Below are 15,385 nucleotides of genomic sequence, written 5' to 3' on the forward strand. Positions count from 1 at the left end.
TCCTAATGGGTATTTTTACTGCACATATATTCAATTGTGCACGTGGCAATAATGTCATCTCGCGCTCAATTAAATCTTTGGCATTTCTGCTAGAACCACAATGCTTCACAACAGCTCTCTCGTTTCTGGACCGGCCGTGGGATGTATGTCTTCGCAACACGCGGCCATTATCTTGGTGATTACGCCTACAGGACCAAGGAGCAGATATCGTCTGAACGTGAAACTGAAACACTTCCCGTATACACAAGTGATTAGTGACAATCGCACACAGACAGAGATGTCGCATCACATCCCACCCATCGATGATGTAAATTATGTTCCCGCTCCAAGTGCCGAGGGTAAACTTTTATTACACGAACGCTGAAAGAGGCAGCGCCGCTCATAGCAAATCGCCGAGCGCAGCGAGCTCTGGGCCACCAGATTCCCGCATGCCGATCTCCCAGTCTGCAAGGGGTACCATAAGCACATGATCTCACATGAAAGAAATATGAAGAACGTACAGCTGTAGATGATGGTAACGGCCATGAGGATACCGGTACCGCTACCAATGGCGCCCATGAGGTCAGCAGCAACGGAGAGCAGGCCAAGCATAGCGCCACCGAGCGCGGCAGCGGTGGGAACGACACGCTTGAGCTCCTTGTACATCGAGCCCTCACGGTGACCTGCCATGACCTGCAGCATTCTAGTTAGAAATAACGGGCTAATTATTGATATCAAAGGAGCGCACCATCTGTTGTTCTTTGAGTTGCTTGGCTATGTCACGGGGACCACTTCCAGAGACCTCGATCCATGTCTTGGAAAAGATGGCGCAGGCCGAGGTGATGAAGGCAATGTAGATCACGGTATGGATAGGGTCAAGAAGGACCGTCTTGATGCTCTGCGGTGGAGACATGTAGTATGCAATACCAGAAACAGCCTGAAGCTGCGGCGAGTCTTCGAGAGGCTAGGCCATGATAAGCAACACTCTACAAAACACTTTCGAACGGCTTACCTCCCAGACACCGAGTAACCGGACGAGGAGGTTGCTAGGGAAGCGTGACGCGAGCATTTGTGAGAGAATGAAGACGTTGGACACCAGAGCAGATTGCAGCATGATAGGCATGTTCGAGGTGTAGAACAGCTTGACGGGGTAGGAGCCGCGCTGGCCACGGAAGCGATTGCTCTTGACAGGGATCTCAATGCGGAAGCCCTGGAGGTAGATGACGACCGCGAAGACGACGACGGTAGCGATCAGATTCATGATGTTCGGGAGACGGTCGCGCCAGAACGCCTCACGGAGCGCACGACCCTTGTCGTTCCAGGTGAAGACCAAGTGGAAGAGCGAAACAACGGCACCCTCGAATTCAGGGCCACGACCAGTGTTAATAGTAGTTGGTGAGAAGGCCTTCCAGACGATGGATTCGCAAATGTTGGTGGCAATGAAAAGCGAGATACCAGAGCCGAGACCATAGCCCTTCTGAAGTAGCTCATCAAGAAGAATAACGATGAGCGACGCAGAGATAAGCTGGATTATAAGGAGCAGACAGACTCCCGCGCCGATGTCGGATGGCTGGCCGTAGAGGCCGGTCATGACGTAGACGGTAGCCTGGCCAAAAGCAATGACCAAGGCAAAGACTGAGATGGAACGTGAGTCATGCAAGTACACAGGAGTGCTCCGGAATCGAAGACTAGGATTGGCACGTACGCTTTTGAGCCCCGCTGAACAACGCACGATCCTCCTTGAGCGAGAAGTCGACCTCGATGAGGTTTGCACCAGCCAGCAGTTGCATGATCATTCCAGAGGTAACAATAGGGGTAATACCAAGTTCCATAAGTGTGCCGCGGTTGGAGGCGAGGATGACACGCATCCAGTAGAGCGGGTCAGACGAGTCGGACGACATGATGCCGTACAGCGGGACTTGTGAGCAAACCAAGAAGATCAGCAGTGTCACGGCCGTCCATAGCACCTTCTGGTTGAAGGGTACCTAAGAATGTTGTATGGTCTGAGTATCGCGTGAGATGACACGTAGCGGTACGTGCATACCTTGCGGTCTGGCGACGAGACTTCCGGGAGGAGTGGCAGGAACGGACGGACGAGATTCAGAAACCGGACTGCATAGAGTGTTCGTAAGCTTTGTTCAACGTTTCAGACAGCGTCGAGACGTACATCCGCTCATGTTGGCGGCGGGGACCGTGGACGGGCTTGGAGACGTGGATGAGGACAACCGCGGACACGTCGCCAATTTCAGTGAGGTGGCATGCCAAATAGTAGTAAATAACATCATCCAATTAGCTGCAGATAAAAGATTAGATCAGATCAGATCATCCTGACGTGTAATCTCTCGCTTCATCTCGTCACCTTCCCAGTCGCCCTTAAGTACACGAGCTGACTTCAAGCTACAAGCTTCAAGTCTGCATAATTGTGTTCGATTAACGGAAATAACCCGACAATTTGACAGATCTAATCAATTACATCATACGCCCAAACCTGATTTGCGGACTTCGAGTCGGACATCATCGATCATCTATCGGCTCTGCAAGCTGTGCACAATGCGTGGGTAGCAGCAGAACCAAGCTCAAAAGACTTAAATGTCAGTGAGCGCTGAACACGAGGCACTCCCGACATCTAGTAGACAGCACCTTCTCAGATCTTCTCTGCAGAACGCGCGTACTCTTTTTCTTACGTTAGGACGACTCACCAACTCACTAACATGGGCTGGGACGAAGTTTGTATCATTTGCGGTATCAGGCCGTACAGCGGCCCAGCTTGGTTCTGCAGCGGGAGGGACCAAGTGGCTACCGAAATCGCGAAGGAGATTCTCGACGCCGGGCTTGTCGACCTCCCTGCCGAAGGGATCACTTCCACGTTGCTAAAGGCCTTCTCCACTGACAGCCTCGATGTTTTTGACCGCTGCTACAAGTCTGCTATTGATCTGGGCTACGACCATGACTGCATCGCCATTGGATATTTCGACGGCACCGGCGGGTACGTGCCCTGTAACCACCACGGACGCACGCTGCACCCGACCGGCGATGATGTGCAGATCCGCAGAGTGTGCACACCAAATGGCGGTATATTCAGCGAGCTCATCGAGTTCGACCGGGGCCAGCGCATTGTGGCGGAGCAGGACACCAGCTGCGACACCTATTGGGCGAGCGACGAGCCCACGTATAGCGTCTGGGTGCACGTCGCGTGTTGGACGTACCTTCAGGAGTGGCTCGATTGTTCTCTGCCACCGCGCATCGGCAGGAGCGGTTTGTCGTTCACCCTCGCCGGCGAGCTGTACGAAATCACCGGCTCCCGCCACGAGCGTCAGACACAAGTGCGGGGCTGGCTCCCGTGCGTCGACTATGGTGGCACGCTCGATGCGTACATGGACGTGCAATACCAAGATTATATCATGGGTCCTCGCAAAGGCTCGAGGCACATCGCACAGGCCCTTAGTGAAGGCCTGCGCGACGAACAGCTCATACCGGCCATCATGAAAGATTCGCGCTTTTGGATGTTCACCCGGCCTGACATGTGAGTCCACCTCGCCCGCCCGTTGTCGAAATACTGAGGCTTGCATAGGTGGCCTCGCGCACCTCAGCCTGGGCCCTATGAGCCGAATCCGATATCCCTGGCATCTGACGCCACACTGCAGCCCCTCGCGTCCGTCTGCAAGCTGCCAAATGAGCTCTTCCCGGACCTGCTCCGGCACTTCCGGCTCGAGGATATAATTGCACTCGCATCGACGTGCAAAAATCTGTACGCCCGTGTGCTCGATCGCAGCACGCTTATTTACGTCGTACGCCAGGCGATGACTGACGTGACGAGCCCCTTGCGCTGGATTGTGCCTCTGCAAGCCCTTCGCGAGGAGTGGTACGCCGCTTGCGAAGCAATGCAGACATGGATGCCTCCGCTATCGCCACCGCCAACTACGTTCGTGGAGATGGAATTCCCAGAGGAGGAGGAAGCGGACGAGGACTTTGTCCCGCCAGGGAGCGAGACCGAAACCGAGGATGGTGATGACGGGAGCGAAGACGATATGGTGGAAGTCTGGAGGAGAGGGTGGTAGAGGAAGCGGTGATGATGATGAAGACGCCGAGACACTGAAGGCCGTGGCCGACGAAGACGAAGGCATTGCGACCGGGTACATCTCTGACGTCCCCATCCCCCTCCCACCCGATCCCACGAACTTGCCTTTGCCGCCACTCCCGCTGTTCGGCCCTGCTTTCCCTCTGCTAATTTTCCTACAAGCGTGTCGTGATTCAGACTCCATGCGCGCGCGTCAGCGGCGGTGGGAACTCATAAAGCAGTGGGATGTACTGTTCGCAAACTACCGTCGTGATGGCTGGGAGCGAGATGAATTCTGTCGACCAGGTACCGCTTGGGCTTTGGATGGGGCGAGGCTTAAGTGTCAGTGTCAGAAAGGCAGTTTGTAAGGGGCATGTTCTTTGCAAGATCTAGTAGAGTGTACATATGCAGTTCTGGTTCTAACGAGTGGCAGAATGAGAATGATTATTGTGATGACGGCGCACTAATTAACATCACGCTGTCCTGTTAGCGTGTGAAATTTCCCCCCGCGCCCAGCGGGCACCCTTCGAAGTTCGAGTGAGAAGCGCTCCCGAACCACGAACGGTTGCAACTCTCGGCTGCAACCATATCTCTGCCTTCCGCTTCTCTGGTGAGCCATTCCTTTCGAATTATCCCGGAGGCAGAGTTTTGTATTTTATCTGTAGTCACCAGTTACCTTCTACTGGCACAAGACTCTCACCCAATGGGAGATGTGTACGCCGCTCTCTGTGCACTGCCTCTCGAGCTTCTGTGTCAGCAACTAACAATCCAACTGGACTGAGCTATGACAATGCTGAGGAGACAGACGAGAGGAAAGTGAGTGAGAAAAGACCAGCTCAAGTCTGGCTTGTCATTGAGCAGTACGAGCTCCTTATATACATGTCAGACTCAATACCTAGAGTATAATACAAATATATGGAGGTGCATAGAAAGTAAAAGAATACTGTGGAATTTGGGAGAACCATCCGAAGTATGTAACATTCATGACATTACCCCCCCCTTTTAGAATCGTGTCCTCACGATTATTTACCAGTAGAACTGAACCCTCCTATTCTGCGTTGAGTTTCCGACAGGTTTAACACCTCCTCAATATCGCATGACGCAGTACGTTTCAGAACTACTTGGACAATTCGATCACCAGCGCATACCTGAAACAGTTGATTGGTGGTATTAATCATCACTACATGTACTTCTCCCGTGTAGTCATGGTCCACGACTCCGGCACCAATGTTGATCCCTTTGACCACTAATCTGCTTTATGGTGCAATTTGTGCATAGGTTCTGTGAGGGGCATGCATTGCAATGCCAGTGCCGATGATCTTACAGCTCTGAGCCAGTATCTTAGTGCTTTCAGCGGAGTAAAGATCGAGGCCGGCGGCTTCTTCCGATCCGCATTCCGAGAGAATTCCCCCCATTCGTTGTACTCACAGAGTGGTATTGCATACTAGTATGTGTACCGGTCATGTGAGGAGAGGGGGAATACGAATTGTCACAGGCGCGGGCTTATCGTGACGTCTAGAATGGAAATCTTGGAGAAGTTCTTGACAATTGGTCAGGTTTGCTCGTGATTCCCAAGAGCGGCAATCACCGTGTGGGCTATGCTTCCAAGAACTTGATATTCAAGATTTCCATTTCAATCACGTCATGAATTGAGAATCTCTTCTACCTTCCATTCTTTCTCACCATTTATGAGGTCTGGAACTACGGGTTCATGTTGTTGTGATGGATATGTAGGTTCTTTGAAGGGGCTAAGCAGACTTTCATTAAAGACGGGGTGTTGTTTCCATTGCCGCAGGAGTTCTAACTTGTAGCCTGAAGTGCCAACTTTGCATTTGACTTTAAATGGTTCGTATCACTTATCGTCAAGCTTCTTCATTGGTCTATTAGTTCAAATGTTGACCTCTTTTAGCCAAACTTTATCCCTGACCTTGCACTCCGGTCCGCTCATCCTTTTCCTATTGTAGAAGCACTTCATAGATTCTTGTGCTAGACTGATAGTGGCACTGGTATCCTTGCATACTCGACTCGATCAACAAACTGTGGGACGCTTTTGCTTAGTCCTTCCCGTACCAGTTGGGTTCCTTTGTAAGGATGATATCCTTTGTTAACAAAGAAAGGAGTATATTCAGTAGAAGAATGGACCTTGTTATTGTATGAAAAGGCTGCAAGTGGCAGCCATTTGGTCCAATCTGATTGTCGGTAGTCGATGAATAATTGGAGATACTGTTCTATCTTGCAATTGACACGTTCTGTCTGTCCATCTGTCTGAGGATGATACGCAGTCGAGAGGTTGGCTTCAATCCCAAGCAATCAGTACAATTCAGAGATGAATTGGTTCTTGAATTTGGTGCCTCTGTTGCTGATAATCTTTCAGGGTAGTCCATGGTGTGCGACCACATGATCATGGAGCACTTTTCCCCATCCTTTGGCATTAAGTTCAATGGTGCTTGGTATCGTGATCATTTGCTTGGAGTACATGCAGACGACTACAAAAATAGTGTTATATCCAAAGGACTCCAGTAATATGCCTATCTTATCTACGGAGATCACCTCCCAGGGTTGTGTAGGGATTTCATTAGGGAATAGAAGTCCTGTGGGTCTTGTTGTGTGGGCTTTGGTCTTCTGGCACTTCTCACACCTGGCCATGTACTTCCAGATGTCTTCTTGAATTCTAGGCCACCAGTAATTACATGTGACCATTTCGTGCATTTTGTATTGACTAGGGTGTCCAGCTAATGGGGTATCATGGTGGTGAGAGATGATCTGTTCCCAGAGCTTCTTATTTACTGGTATGTAGATACAGTTCTTTCACGTCACCAGTTCTGTGCTATTTTCATTCCAGTCCTTGTCCTTGTTCTGTAGGGCTATGGTAACTAGTGAATCTTGGTTCTTTTTGTATTTTTTAATTTTTGCAATCCAGTCCTGGTCGATTCCTTCTAAACTAAATACTGTGTTACGGATTAAAACATGGAAATGTTCTGGTTTTAGTAGTACAATGTCTGAATTGTCCTCTTTCCCTGCATTGTGTCTTTTCTGTCGAGACAGTCCATGGGCTTTGCCATTGAATTTCCCAGGCTTGTGATGCAGCAAGTAACGGTACTCGGCTAACTCAGTTATCCATTGGGCCTGACGCCGATTAAGCTTCTGTGGCTTCTGGAAGTATTCTAAGTTCTTGTGATCTGTCCATATTTCGAATGGTTGTCGGGTGCCCATGAGGTACTGGTGCCATTCATTAAGACTAGTCATAATTGCGAGAAGTTCCTTGTCGTAAATCTCGTAATTTCTTTCAGTAGCTGTCATAGCTTTTGACAGGTAAGCGACGGGTTTCCATTTACCGTCCTGCTTCTAAGCTAGTTCCGATCCAATGGCGAAATTTGAAGTGTCACATTCTATCCAATATGGATCGTCGTCATTGGGTATAGCTGATACTGGTGCTGTACAGAGGGTGTTCTTCAGGCTTGTGAATGCAATTTTTTGTTTGATGGTCCATTCAAAAGTGGCATTACCCGTTAACGAACTGAGCGGTTTGGCTATCTTGCCGTAATCTTTAATGAACCTTTGATAAAAGTTGGTGAAGCCGAGGAACGCCTGAATGTCTCGTTTACACTTGGGCCGAGGCCAATTGACGACTCCTTCTATCTTGACTGGGTCCATGTAGACAACACCTTTTTCTACTATCATACCAAGATATTCGACTTCTGTCTTCTCGAACTTGCACTTTTCCAGTTTCAGGTAAAGTTTGTGTTCTCTCAAGATCTGTAGAACTTGCCGCGTGATCTGGCAGTGTTCTTTTAGATCTTGGGTGAAGATCATGATGTTGTCTAAGTAGACTACTACGTGTCCTTGACTGATGAGATCTCGGAATACGTCATTCATCATGGTTTGGAATGTAGTTGGGGAGTTCGTGAGACTGAAAAACATGACTAATGGCTCAAATAGTCCTTGATTGGTAAGAAAGGTGGCTTTCTCTTCATTGCTCTCTTTGATGCAGATGTTATTATATCCCCATCAAACATCTAACTTCGTGAAGTATTACGCTTGCTTCAGCTTGTCGACTAGCTCCTGTATCAAAGGAAGCGGGTATTAGTTCTTAATTGTCAGCTCATTCAGCTTCCGATAATCTTGTATGGGTCAGAGACGTCTGTCCTTCTTTTTGACAAAGAAGAAGGGTGAGGCCCAGGGTGACTTCGATGGTCAGATCCTTCCGGTTTTGAGGTTCTCTTCGATGAATTCATTGAGTTCTTTCTGTTCATTAACAGATATGGGATAGACTTTATAGCTGATTGGTTGTGAACCCGGTATCAGCTCGATGGTATGATCCCATGGTCACCTTTGTGGCAGGAAATCAAAATCTTCTTTGCTAAACACATCCGAGTAGTTGTGATAGTGGCTTGGAACTGTATTCTCAAATGTTTTAGCCTCGTGTTTTAGACTTTCTTTTATCGCTAGGTCTGTGGCCGTAGTGTGCATACACGTCGCTCCTGTAGTAAAGTAGGTTTTGTAGTCTAAAACAAAAATTCTATCTTTCTCTTCAAGGCGAGCCTCTGGATTGCTGGGTTCTTCGTGATCATTTTCAATGCCAATTGTTTGAGTGGCATATTGGCAGGTAATTGGACAACGATCAAACTTAATGACTTGTTCCTGCCAATTGATAGAAGGGTTGTGAATTTGGAGCCATTCATAACCAAGGAATATGGGCGTCTTTCCTAGGTTGGTAATGGCAAAGGGAAGTCGTTCTATATGATCCTGAATTTTGACCCTTAATTTGACATAGTCCGTGATGGAGCCGCCGGCATTATGCGTACCATTGGCATTGGATACTGAAATTGGTGATGGTAGCTTCTTAGTAGCGGTGTTGTTATTGCATACAAATTGTGCATCAATCGATGATTCCGTGCATTCTGTGTCTAGCAGTGCTTTAACTGATAAGTGCTGATGTGTGTCCAGCGTGGTAATAATCATTGGAACGTCCATTTGCATCCCTTTTCTCCCTTGAACGAAGCGAGGTTGCTTCCGTAATTCATTTAGAAAGTCAATCGCTTCCTCGTCTTTCATCTGTCTGATCTATTCCATACAGGCTTCTGAGGCGTCAACACTCTTCTTTGAGTGGACCCATTCAGTCAGCAATCTAAGCGCTGCTACTTCTTTGCTGATTATTCATTGGCGGATCCATGCCGCCATTCAAGGGGTGTGGTGCTGCCACTGCGTAGGTTCAGTCTGTGTTTCTGAGGTAGGAGATAATTTTTTATTCAGGAGAATTAAGCAAGAGAGTTGTGTCTCTCTGCGCCGCTCTGCGGACACCCCTTTTTCTGGTATATACATGGATACTCCAAACCAGAAACACAGATAGTTCATAAAGCTATGTTTGGTCAACTCGGCTACACTTCCGGCTGACCACTTGCAAAACCCTTTAAGGCCATGCAAATTTCTTCGTGAATTGCCATTTTCCAATCGAATGGTTCTGCCGTCACAGCAGATGCTTTGTTGAGTGATGCGAGTGGTGTGAAACTGTTGGTGGTAGGAGTTGCGGGTGTTTTTGTTGCTCATACTTGTTGAGCTTATTGCCTATTAGAGCAGTTGCATGACAGGTGACCCTTTTGGCCACATCGGAAACAAAGACCAAGGCGTCGCGCCTGGTCTAACTCCATTGGTTGACCTCTGCCGCCAAATGTCACACCTGTTCCGTCTCGGTGCGTCTAGACTGGAGCAGTCGTCGTTGTGGGTGTGGCTACGTTAGCCTGCACCCGTGGTGGATTTTGCGACTGTGGTTGTCGTGGCTGGAATTGTTCCTGTCACTGGGATTGCAGGTTTTACCTGCGATACTGCTGCTAGTTTAGGTTGATGTGAGCGACTCGTTGTTTGTAGAGCTCGTAGGTGGTCGGGATTCCTTCTGAGTTGTACAGGAGCCAAATGATGTCGGTCCAGAGCATCTTTTCCAGGAGCAATTTTAGTTCCTGAAAGTGCTTCTCGAAGTCATGAATATTTGCCTGAAAGGTGCACAATTCAAACTTGGAGAAGAACTCCTATGCCGTTAACGCTCCCATCTGCATTGCTTGCAGCCGATCGTATGCTTCTGATGCTTCATTGATCAGGAAGTGCTTATCAAGATCTGCCCACAGTGCCGTCATAGTTTGAATCACCGTATCTTTGTTGGTGTCATATTTTTTCATGTACGTGGCGATGTATTTGCCAGCGTGTCCTCCTTTCATGTAAGACAGGATCATGAGAACCCTGTCAAACTGCTCTGGTAGCCACTTTCTCTGCGTGACCACGTAAAGCTTCATTTGGGTTTTCTAAGTGATGTACTTGAATTTTGTGCCGTCAAAGGCATCAGGCTTCATTGCGCTTCCATTGATAAACACAGCGTTATCTTGATTCTCGGTCATCGTGCCGGGATCAGATGGAGAAGATGGTGGGGTAGGGGATTGTTGAGGAAACAGACTTGGTAGTTCAGAATCTTCCAAAGCATCTTCCACAGGTTGTTCTGGTGGACCTTCAGGTGGTACTTCTGTTTCTCCTAGGGCGATTGAGTGGAGTTGGGCAGTGACCGAGTCAAGAGTATCGCGTCTTTCTCTGGGTTCTAAGCTAGACGCTACTGGTGTGGTGGCGAAAAGGGATTCTGTCAGTTCTCCGAGTCCAACTCTTATTGTTGCTTCTTCTGTTAATCCCTCTTCACACTGCAGACAGTGAGTATTATTGGCTGGAAAGTGTGGACACGGTTGCTGCACGCAGTATTGTAGGATTTCATTGTGCTTAATAACGTGTCTATTATTCTGTATGCAATGGGTGTAGTTTCTGCAGTCACAAGAGCTTCTAGCGATCATGTGCTATCGGGTCTGTGGAGCTAATTGCAGCAGACTCTGGGATCAATCGTGTTGGAATGACCAAATCAAAGGTAGAGTTCGCCAAAGATAGGGCATTTCCAAAAAAGTACCGAAACACTAATTGTAGTACAGGTTTAGAGATAATATAGCAGCCCAAAGAGTGATTATGTCTCTTCAGTCCGACGCCCAGAAGGGGATCATTGATCTAACTGCTATTGCTTTTCTGACACCTGGCCGCAACCAGTTGCCACGTCGTACTTAGGAATATCCGCTTGCACTGCACAAAGCATGTAATACCGCCTATGGTAGGGCAGGGTACGATTCTAATTGGATGGTGCTCTGTCCAGCTGCCTGAGAGCTGGTGATTACAGAGGTGACTTCGGGGGAATGAGGTGATAAAATGTGCAAGTGCACAGAGAAGGGTTCCAGGGGTCTGGGTCTTGATGCAGGAGTGTCAAGTAGGGTTAGAATTGGGGAGAAAATTCAAACGGACAGGTATAGGGGATCATCATGTGGAGATGGGTGATAGTTGGTGTGAGAGTGACGAGGATCGTCATAGGGCAGTTAGGGGAGGCTCGAGCTAATGTCAGCAACTAACAATCCAACTGGACTGAGCTACGATAACACTGAGGAGACAGATGAGAGGAAAGTGAGTGAAGAAAGACCAGCTCGAGTCTGGCTTGTCATTGAGCAGTACGAGCTCCTTATATACATGTCAGACTCAATACCTAGAGTATAATACAAATATATGGAGGTGCATAGAAAGTAAAAAAATACTGTGGAATCCGGGAGAACCATCTGGAGTATGTAATATTCATGACATTCTGCCGGAGCCCTTGCAGTATCTTGACCTCGAGGGCATCTTTGCTCTCGCGTGCATGTGCAAGGTCCTGCACGCCAGTATCCTCAACTGTGCGATGTTGGCACATGCACTTCACCTCTCAAGGATCAATGTCGGCAGCTGCTTGCACTGGCTGATGCCTGTCCCGTCGTTGCATGAGAAGTGGAAGGTGGCATGCAAAACAATGAACACATGGCCTCCTCTGCCACCACCTCCGCTTGAGATTGTGTGTGGGCTTGGACAAAAGAACAGCAGCAACAATGCAAACTTTGGCACCGAGGTCTGTGGCAAAAACAGCAACTCTGAAAGTGACCCAGTCAGCTTTGTAGACGCAGAGGGTGCCGATAGCATTATCCTGCCTCTGTTGAACATGGCTACACCATCTCTGCCATCTCTGCCGCTGTTTGATCCCTGTCTTTCTGCTCATATTGTTTCTGCGGGTGTGTGCGTGCTACCAGTTAATGCGTGTGTGTAGGTGGCGATGGGAGCTCATCAAACAGTAGGACACACTATTCATGAACTACCGAATGGATGGGTGGGAGTGACAGATTTTGTTTCCCTGGGATGACATGGGTAGTCTGCAACCGAACATGTCAATGCCAATGCCAAGACAAGCGTTAACAAGCTTCCCTAGAGATAGAGCCTTGCAGTAGCTTATAATAGAATCAAAGGACCAATGCATTCCTGTGAAAGTATCTAGCTGTGTGCACGACCTGAAGAGGCCCTTGATAGGTATGATCATAGTAGTCATAGAGCTGACTTTGCATATCAGATGACTGTCTGCAAGGCATAGATAATAAGATATTTGGCTTGCGAGAAGCACTGAGGGAAGTGAAGAAGAGCAGCCAATGTGCTATTTGACCAGAATCTGCAGTATACTGTACTTTTACAATCATAGCGGATGTCACATGTCACATCAGTTTTTGGCTGACACCACCAATAATATTTTCTCAATTTATGGTGATTTTGGTGACTTGTTGGAAAATTTCATTTTTTGGGCACTTTCATCCACTACAGTTGTAAAAGTACAGTAAGACATAAAGATCCAACAGCACTATGTGGCGATGCAAGCACCGGGGCTGTTACAAGCCCAGCAACTGAGGTTTATACCAACTCTGAAGTAAAAATCCAGCGACTACGCACCTTCTAAGCCGATACAAGTAGTGCTTCATGGATTATCTTGCAGAAGACAACAGATGATGCCATGCGGCAGTTGAAAGCTGCATGCAGGCCAGAGAGTATACACATTTCTGGGTTCAGAAAAGCCAGTTGCGAGGCATCCACTGTTCACAACCGGCACAGTAGCCAGGCTTGATATCTGGAGCTGCATACTAGTACCGAGTCCATTGCATCTGTTGTGAATAGAATCGCGCAGGCAAGGGATTCACAAGTAATCGACAGTAAATTCTATGGATAATACATTGTGTTCTTTTATAGCTATACTACTTCCTAATCTAGTCATTCAAATACAATGAAGCTGAGAGTGAACCGGCGCCAGAGCCGAGAACGCTCTGACCGCGTCATATCTAAAACGGGAAAGCCATCTCCAAATATGGCATGACGCGGTGAGCGCGTCATGTCGGTGTCTCGGTGCGGCGCGGCTGATGCGCATCCGGCGGATCAGCGCGCCTCGCGCCCCGAATACTACAACAACGTCTGCGCTGAGCGGTGTGCCCAATGGGCGCTCTTCGGGCGGGAAGCGCTCCTAACTAAACCGGACGGTGATATCGAGTAGCCGTAACTCACAGCTGCGGCCACATCACGGCCTTCCGCTCCTCTAGTGAGCTATCTAGTGAGCTATTCCTGTTGACTCATTCTGGTTTCGGAGCTTAGTGTGTTTTTTGTAATCACCAACTGCCTCTTACCGGCACAAGGCTGTCACCCAATGGCGGACGAAGTTTGTGTCCTATGCGGAATTAGGCCGTTTGGCGGTCCTACCTGGTTGTGCAGCTCCTCTGAGACACACGCAACAAGGATCGCAAAAGATATCTGCGACGCCGGTGCGGTCGATCTGCCTCTCACAGAAGTAAAATCCAACCTCCTGAAGGCCATCTCCGTTGAGAACCTCGACTTTTTCGAGGGAGATCCTAGGATGACTGTCGAGTCGGGCTACGAGGATGATTGTATTGCGATTGGATACTTCGACTCCACGGGCTCGTACGCCCCTTGCAGGCACCATGGTCGGCCACTCCACCCTACGGGTGACGACGTCAGGGTCCGACGCGTTAACGTACCCTTCAGCGGGGCGAAGTTTACTGCAGTTATTACGATCATCGATGGCGAGCGTCAGGCGGCGACCTCCGTGAGCAACTGCAACACCATGCAAAGGGATTCTACCTCTAGTGACAGGATGTGTATGGATTCTGACCAGTGTTGCAACGTGTGGGTCCACCTGGCCTGTCATGCCTATTTGGAAGCATGGCTTGACTGCGCACACGCGCCGCGCCTCGGGAGACATGGCCAGTTGCTTAGCCTTACGAGCGAGCTTTACGAGATCGTGGCATCACGCCGACAGCCCCGAGTAAGCTTCCGGGGTGCGCTTCCCAGTATCGACTATGGCGGGACTCTCGAGGCGTTCATGGGAGTCCCGTACCAGGACTACATCCTTGGTACCCGGAAAGGCGCCAGACACATTGCAAAGGCATTGCGTGAGGGCATACGCAACGAAAGGCTGATACCGGCGATACTCGAAGATTGTCGTCTTTGGATGTTTGTTCGGCCGGACATGTCAGTCGTCCGCATACATCATTAAAGGCTCGTCTGACGCTCCTCTTGCTAGCTGGCCGATTGCAACACCCGATTACCTCTCTGCTAAGACCTCCGTCGGTCACCAAGGCGTGCCACAGCCGCACGCCGCTATTTGTGCACTGCCTCTCGAGCTTCTACCGGTGCTCCTGCAATATCTCAACCTCGAGGGCATCTTCGCGCTCGCACGCACCTGCAAAGACCTGCACGCCAGTGTTCTCGACCGCGCGACGCTAACGCACGCGCTTCGCCTCTCAGGAGCCAATGTCGGCAGCTGCTTACACTGGCTGATGCCCGTTCCATCATTGCGCGAGGAGTGGGAGGCGGCGTGCGAAGCAATGAACACATGGCTTCCGCCGCTGCTACCTCAGGCCGTGCTCAAGGTCGAACTAAAGGACACCAGCGACAGCACAGAATTCGGTTCTGACGTCGATGACAAGGACGACAGCTCTGACAACGATCCAGACGGCTTCGTAGACGCAGAGGGGGCCGGCAACGCTGTCCCGGTTCTGTTAAATACGACTACTACACCACATCTACCACTTTTGCCGCTGTTCAATCTCGCTTTCCCGCTCGTGTCGTTTTTGCGGGCATGCGCACGCTATGAGTCCATGCGTGCGCGTAGGCGGCGATGGGAGCTTATCAAACAGTGGGACACACTATTCACGAACTACCGAAGGGACGGGTGGGACAGAGACGAATTTTGTCGTCCTGGGACGACGTGGGCAGTTCATGGTGGAACGTATCAATGCCAATGCGAAGGCAAGTTTTGACGAGCTTTTTTGTGAGATAGGGTCGTGCGCCACTTTTGATGATGATTGGAATATCGGATCAATACGTTCCTACTCAGGCTTGTAGCTGTGCCCACGACCTGAAGAGGCCTTTGGCAGAGATGACCAAGTGACCACAGAGCTGACTTTGCATGTTGTGCAAGTGGCC

The 15,385-nt window shown here is 49.4% G+C and overlaps 4 protein-coding genes across 4 annotated transcripts; 2 read left to right on the forward strand and 2 right to left on the reverse strand.

The window, feature by feature from the left end:
• Window positions 1–71: 71 nt before the first annotated feature.
• Window positions 72–2,178, reverse strand: PHACADRAFT_255089 (uncharacterized protein). Its single transcript, XM_007395117.1, has 7 exons — window positions 2,147–2,178; window positions 2,024–2,091; window positions 1,685–1,964; window positions 992–1,614; window positions 728–943; window positions 501–672; window positions 72–444 (listed from the first exon to the last, which is right to left on the reverse strand). Exons 1-7 carry the CDS (start codon window positions 2,154–2,156, stop codon window positions 380–382), a joined length of 1,434 nt encoding a protein of 477 aa, XP_007395179.1. The 5' UTR covers window positions 2,157–2,178; the 3' UTR covers window positions 72–379.
• A 432-nt stretch (window positions 2,179–2,610) lies between these two features.
• On the forward strand, window positions 2,611–3,521 carry PHACADRAFT_255091 (uncharacterized protein). Its single transcript, XM_007395118.1, has one exon. The coding sequence runs from the start codon at window positions 2,691–2,693 to the stop codon at window positions 3,504–3,506; it is 816 nt and encodes a 271-aa protein (XP_007395180.1). The 5' UTR covers window positions 2,611–2,690; the 3' UTR covers window positions 3,507–3,521.
• A 35-nt stretch (window positions 3,522–3,556) lies between these two features.
• Window positions 3,557–4,504, reverse strand: PHACADRAFT_255092 (uncharacterized protein). The gene has a single exon (XM_007395119.1). It carries the CDS (start codon window positions 4,101–4,103, stop codon window positions 3,882–3,884), a length of 222 nt encoding a protein of 73 aa, XP_007395181.1. The 5' UTR covers window positions 4,104–4,504; the 3' UTR covers window positions 3,557–3,881.
• Window positions 4,505–13,566: 9,062 nt separating this feature from the next.
• Window positions 13,567–15,277, forward strand: PHACADRAFT_142684 (uncharacterized protein). Its single transcript, XM_007395120.1, has 2 exons — window positions 13,567–14,428; window positions 14,481–15,277. The coding sequence occupies exons 1-2, from the start codon at window positions 13,587–13,589 to the stop codon at window positions 15,217–15,219; spliced, it is 1,581 nt and encodes a 526-aa protein (XP_007395182.1). The 5' UTR covers window positions 13,567–13,586; the 3' UTR covers window positions 15,220–15,277.
• Window positions 15,278–15,385: the final 108 nt, after the last annotated feature.

Source organism: Phanerochaete carnosa (genome assembly GCF_000300595.1).
Source record: "Phanerochaete carnosa HHB-10118-sp unplaced genomic scaffold PHACAscaffold_4, whole genome shotgun sequence".
In the NCBI taxonomy this organism is placed as follows: domain Eukaryota; kingdom Fungi; phylum Basidiomycota; class Agaricomycetes; order Polyporales; family Phanerochaetaceae; genus Phanerochaete; species Phanerochaete carnosa.

Bases quoted from the DNA above. Each gene is read 5' to 3' on its own strand.
- PHACADRAFT_142684 (XM_007395120.1), top strand. From the start codon at position 13,587: ATGGCGGACGAAGTTTGTGTCCTATGCGGAATTAGGCCGTTTGGCGGT. The intron at 14,429-14,480 runs GTCAGTCGTCCG...TCCTCTTGCTAG, and splicing joins ATGTTTGTTCGGCCGGACAT to CTGGCCGATTGCAACACCCG.
- PHACADRAFT_255089 (XM_007395117.1), bottom strand. The intron at 944-991 runs GTAAGCCGTTCG...ATCATGGCCTAG, and splicing joins GGTTACTCGGTGTCTGGGAG to CCTCTCGAAGACTCGCCGCA. The intron at 445-500 runs GTACGTTCTTCA...TACCCCTTGCAG, and splicing joins CGTTACCATCATCTACAGCT to ACTGGGAGATCGGCATGCGG.
- PHACADRAFT_255091 (XM_007395118.1), top strand. From the start codon at position 2,691: ATGGGCTGGGACGAAGTTTGTATCATTTGCGGTATCAGGCCGTACAGC.
- PHACADRAFT_255092 (XM_007395119.1), bottom strand. From the start codon at position 4,103: ATGCCTTCGTCTTCGTCGGCCACGGCCTTCAGTGTCTCGGCGTCTTCA.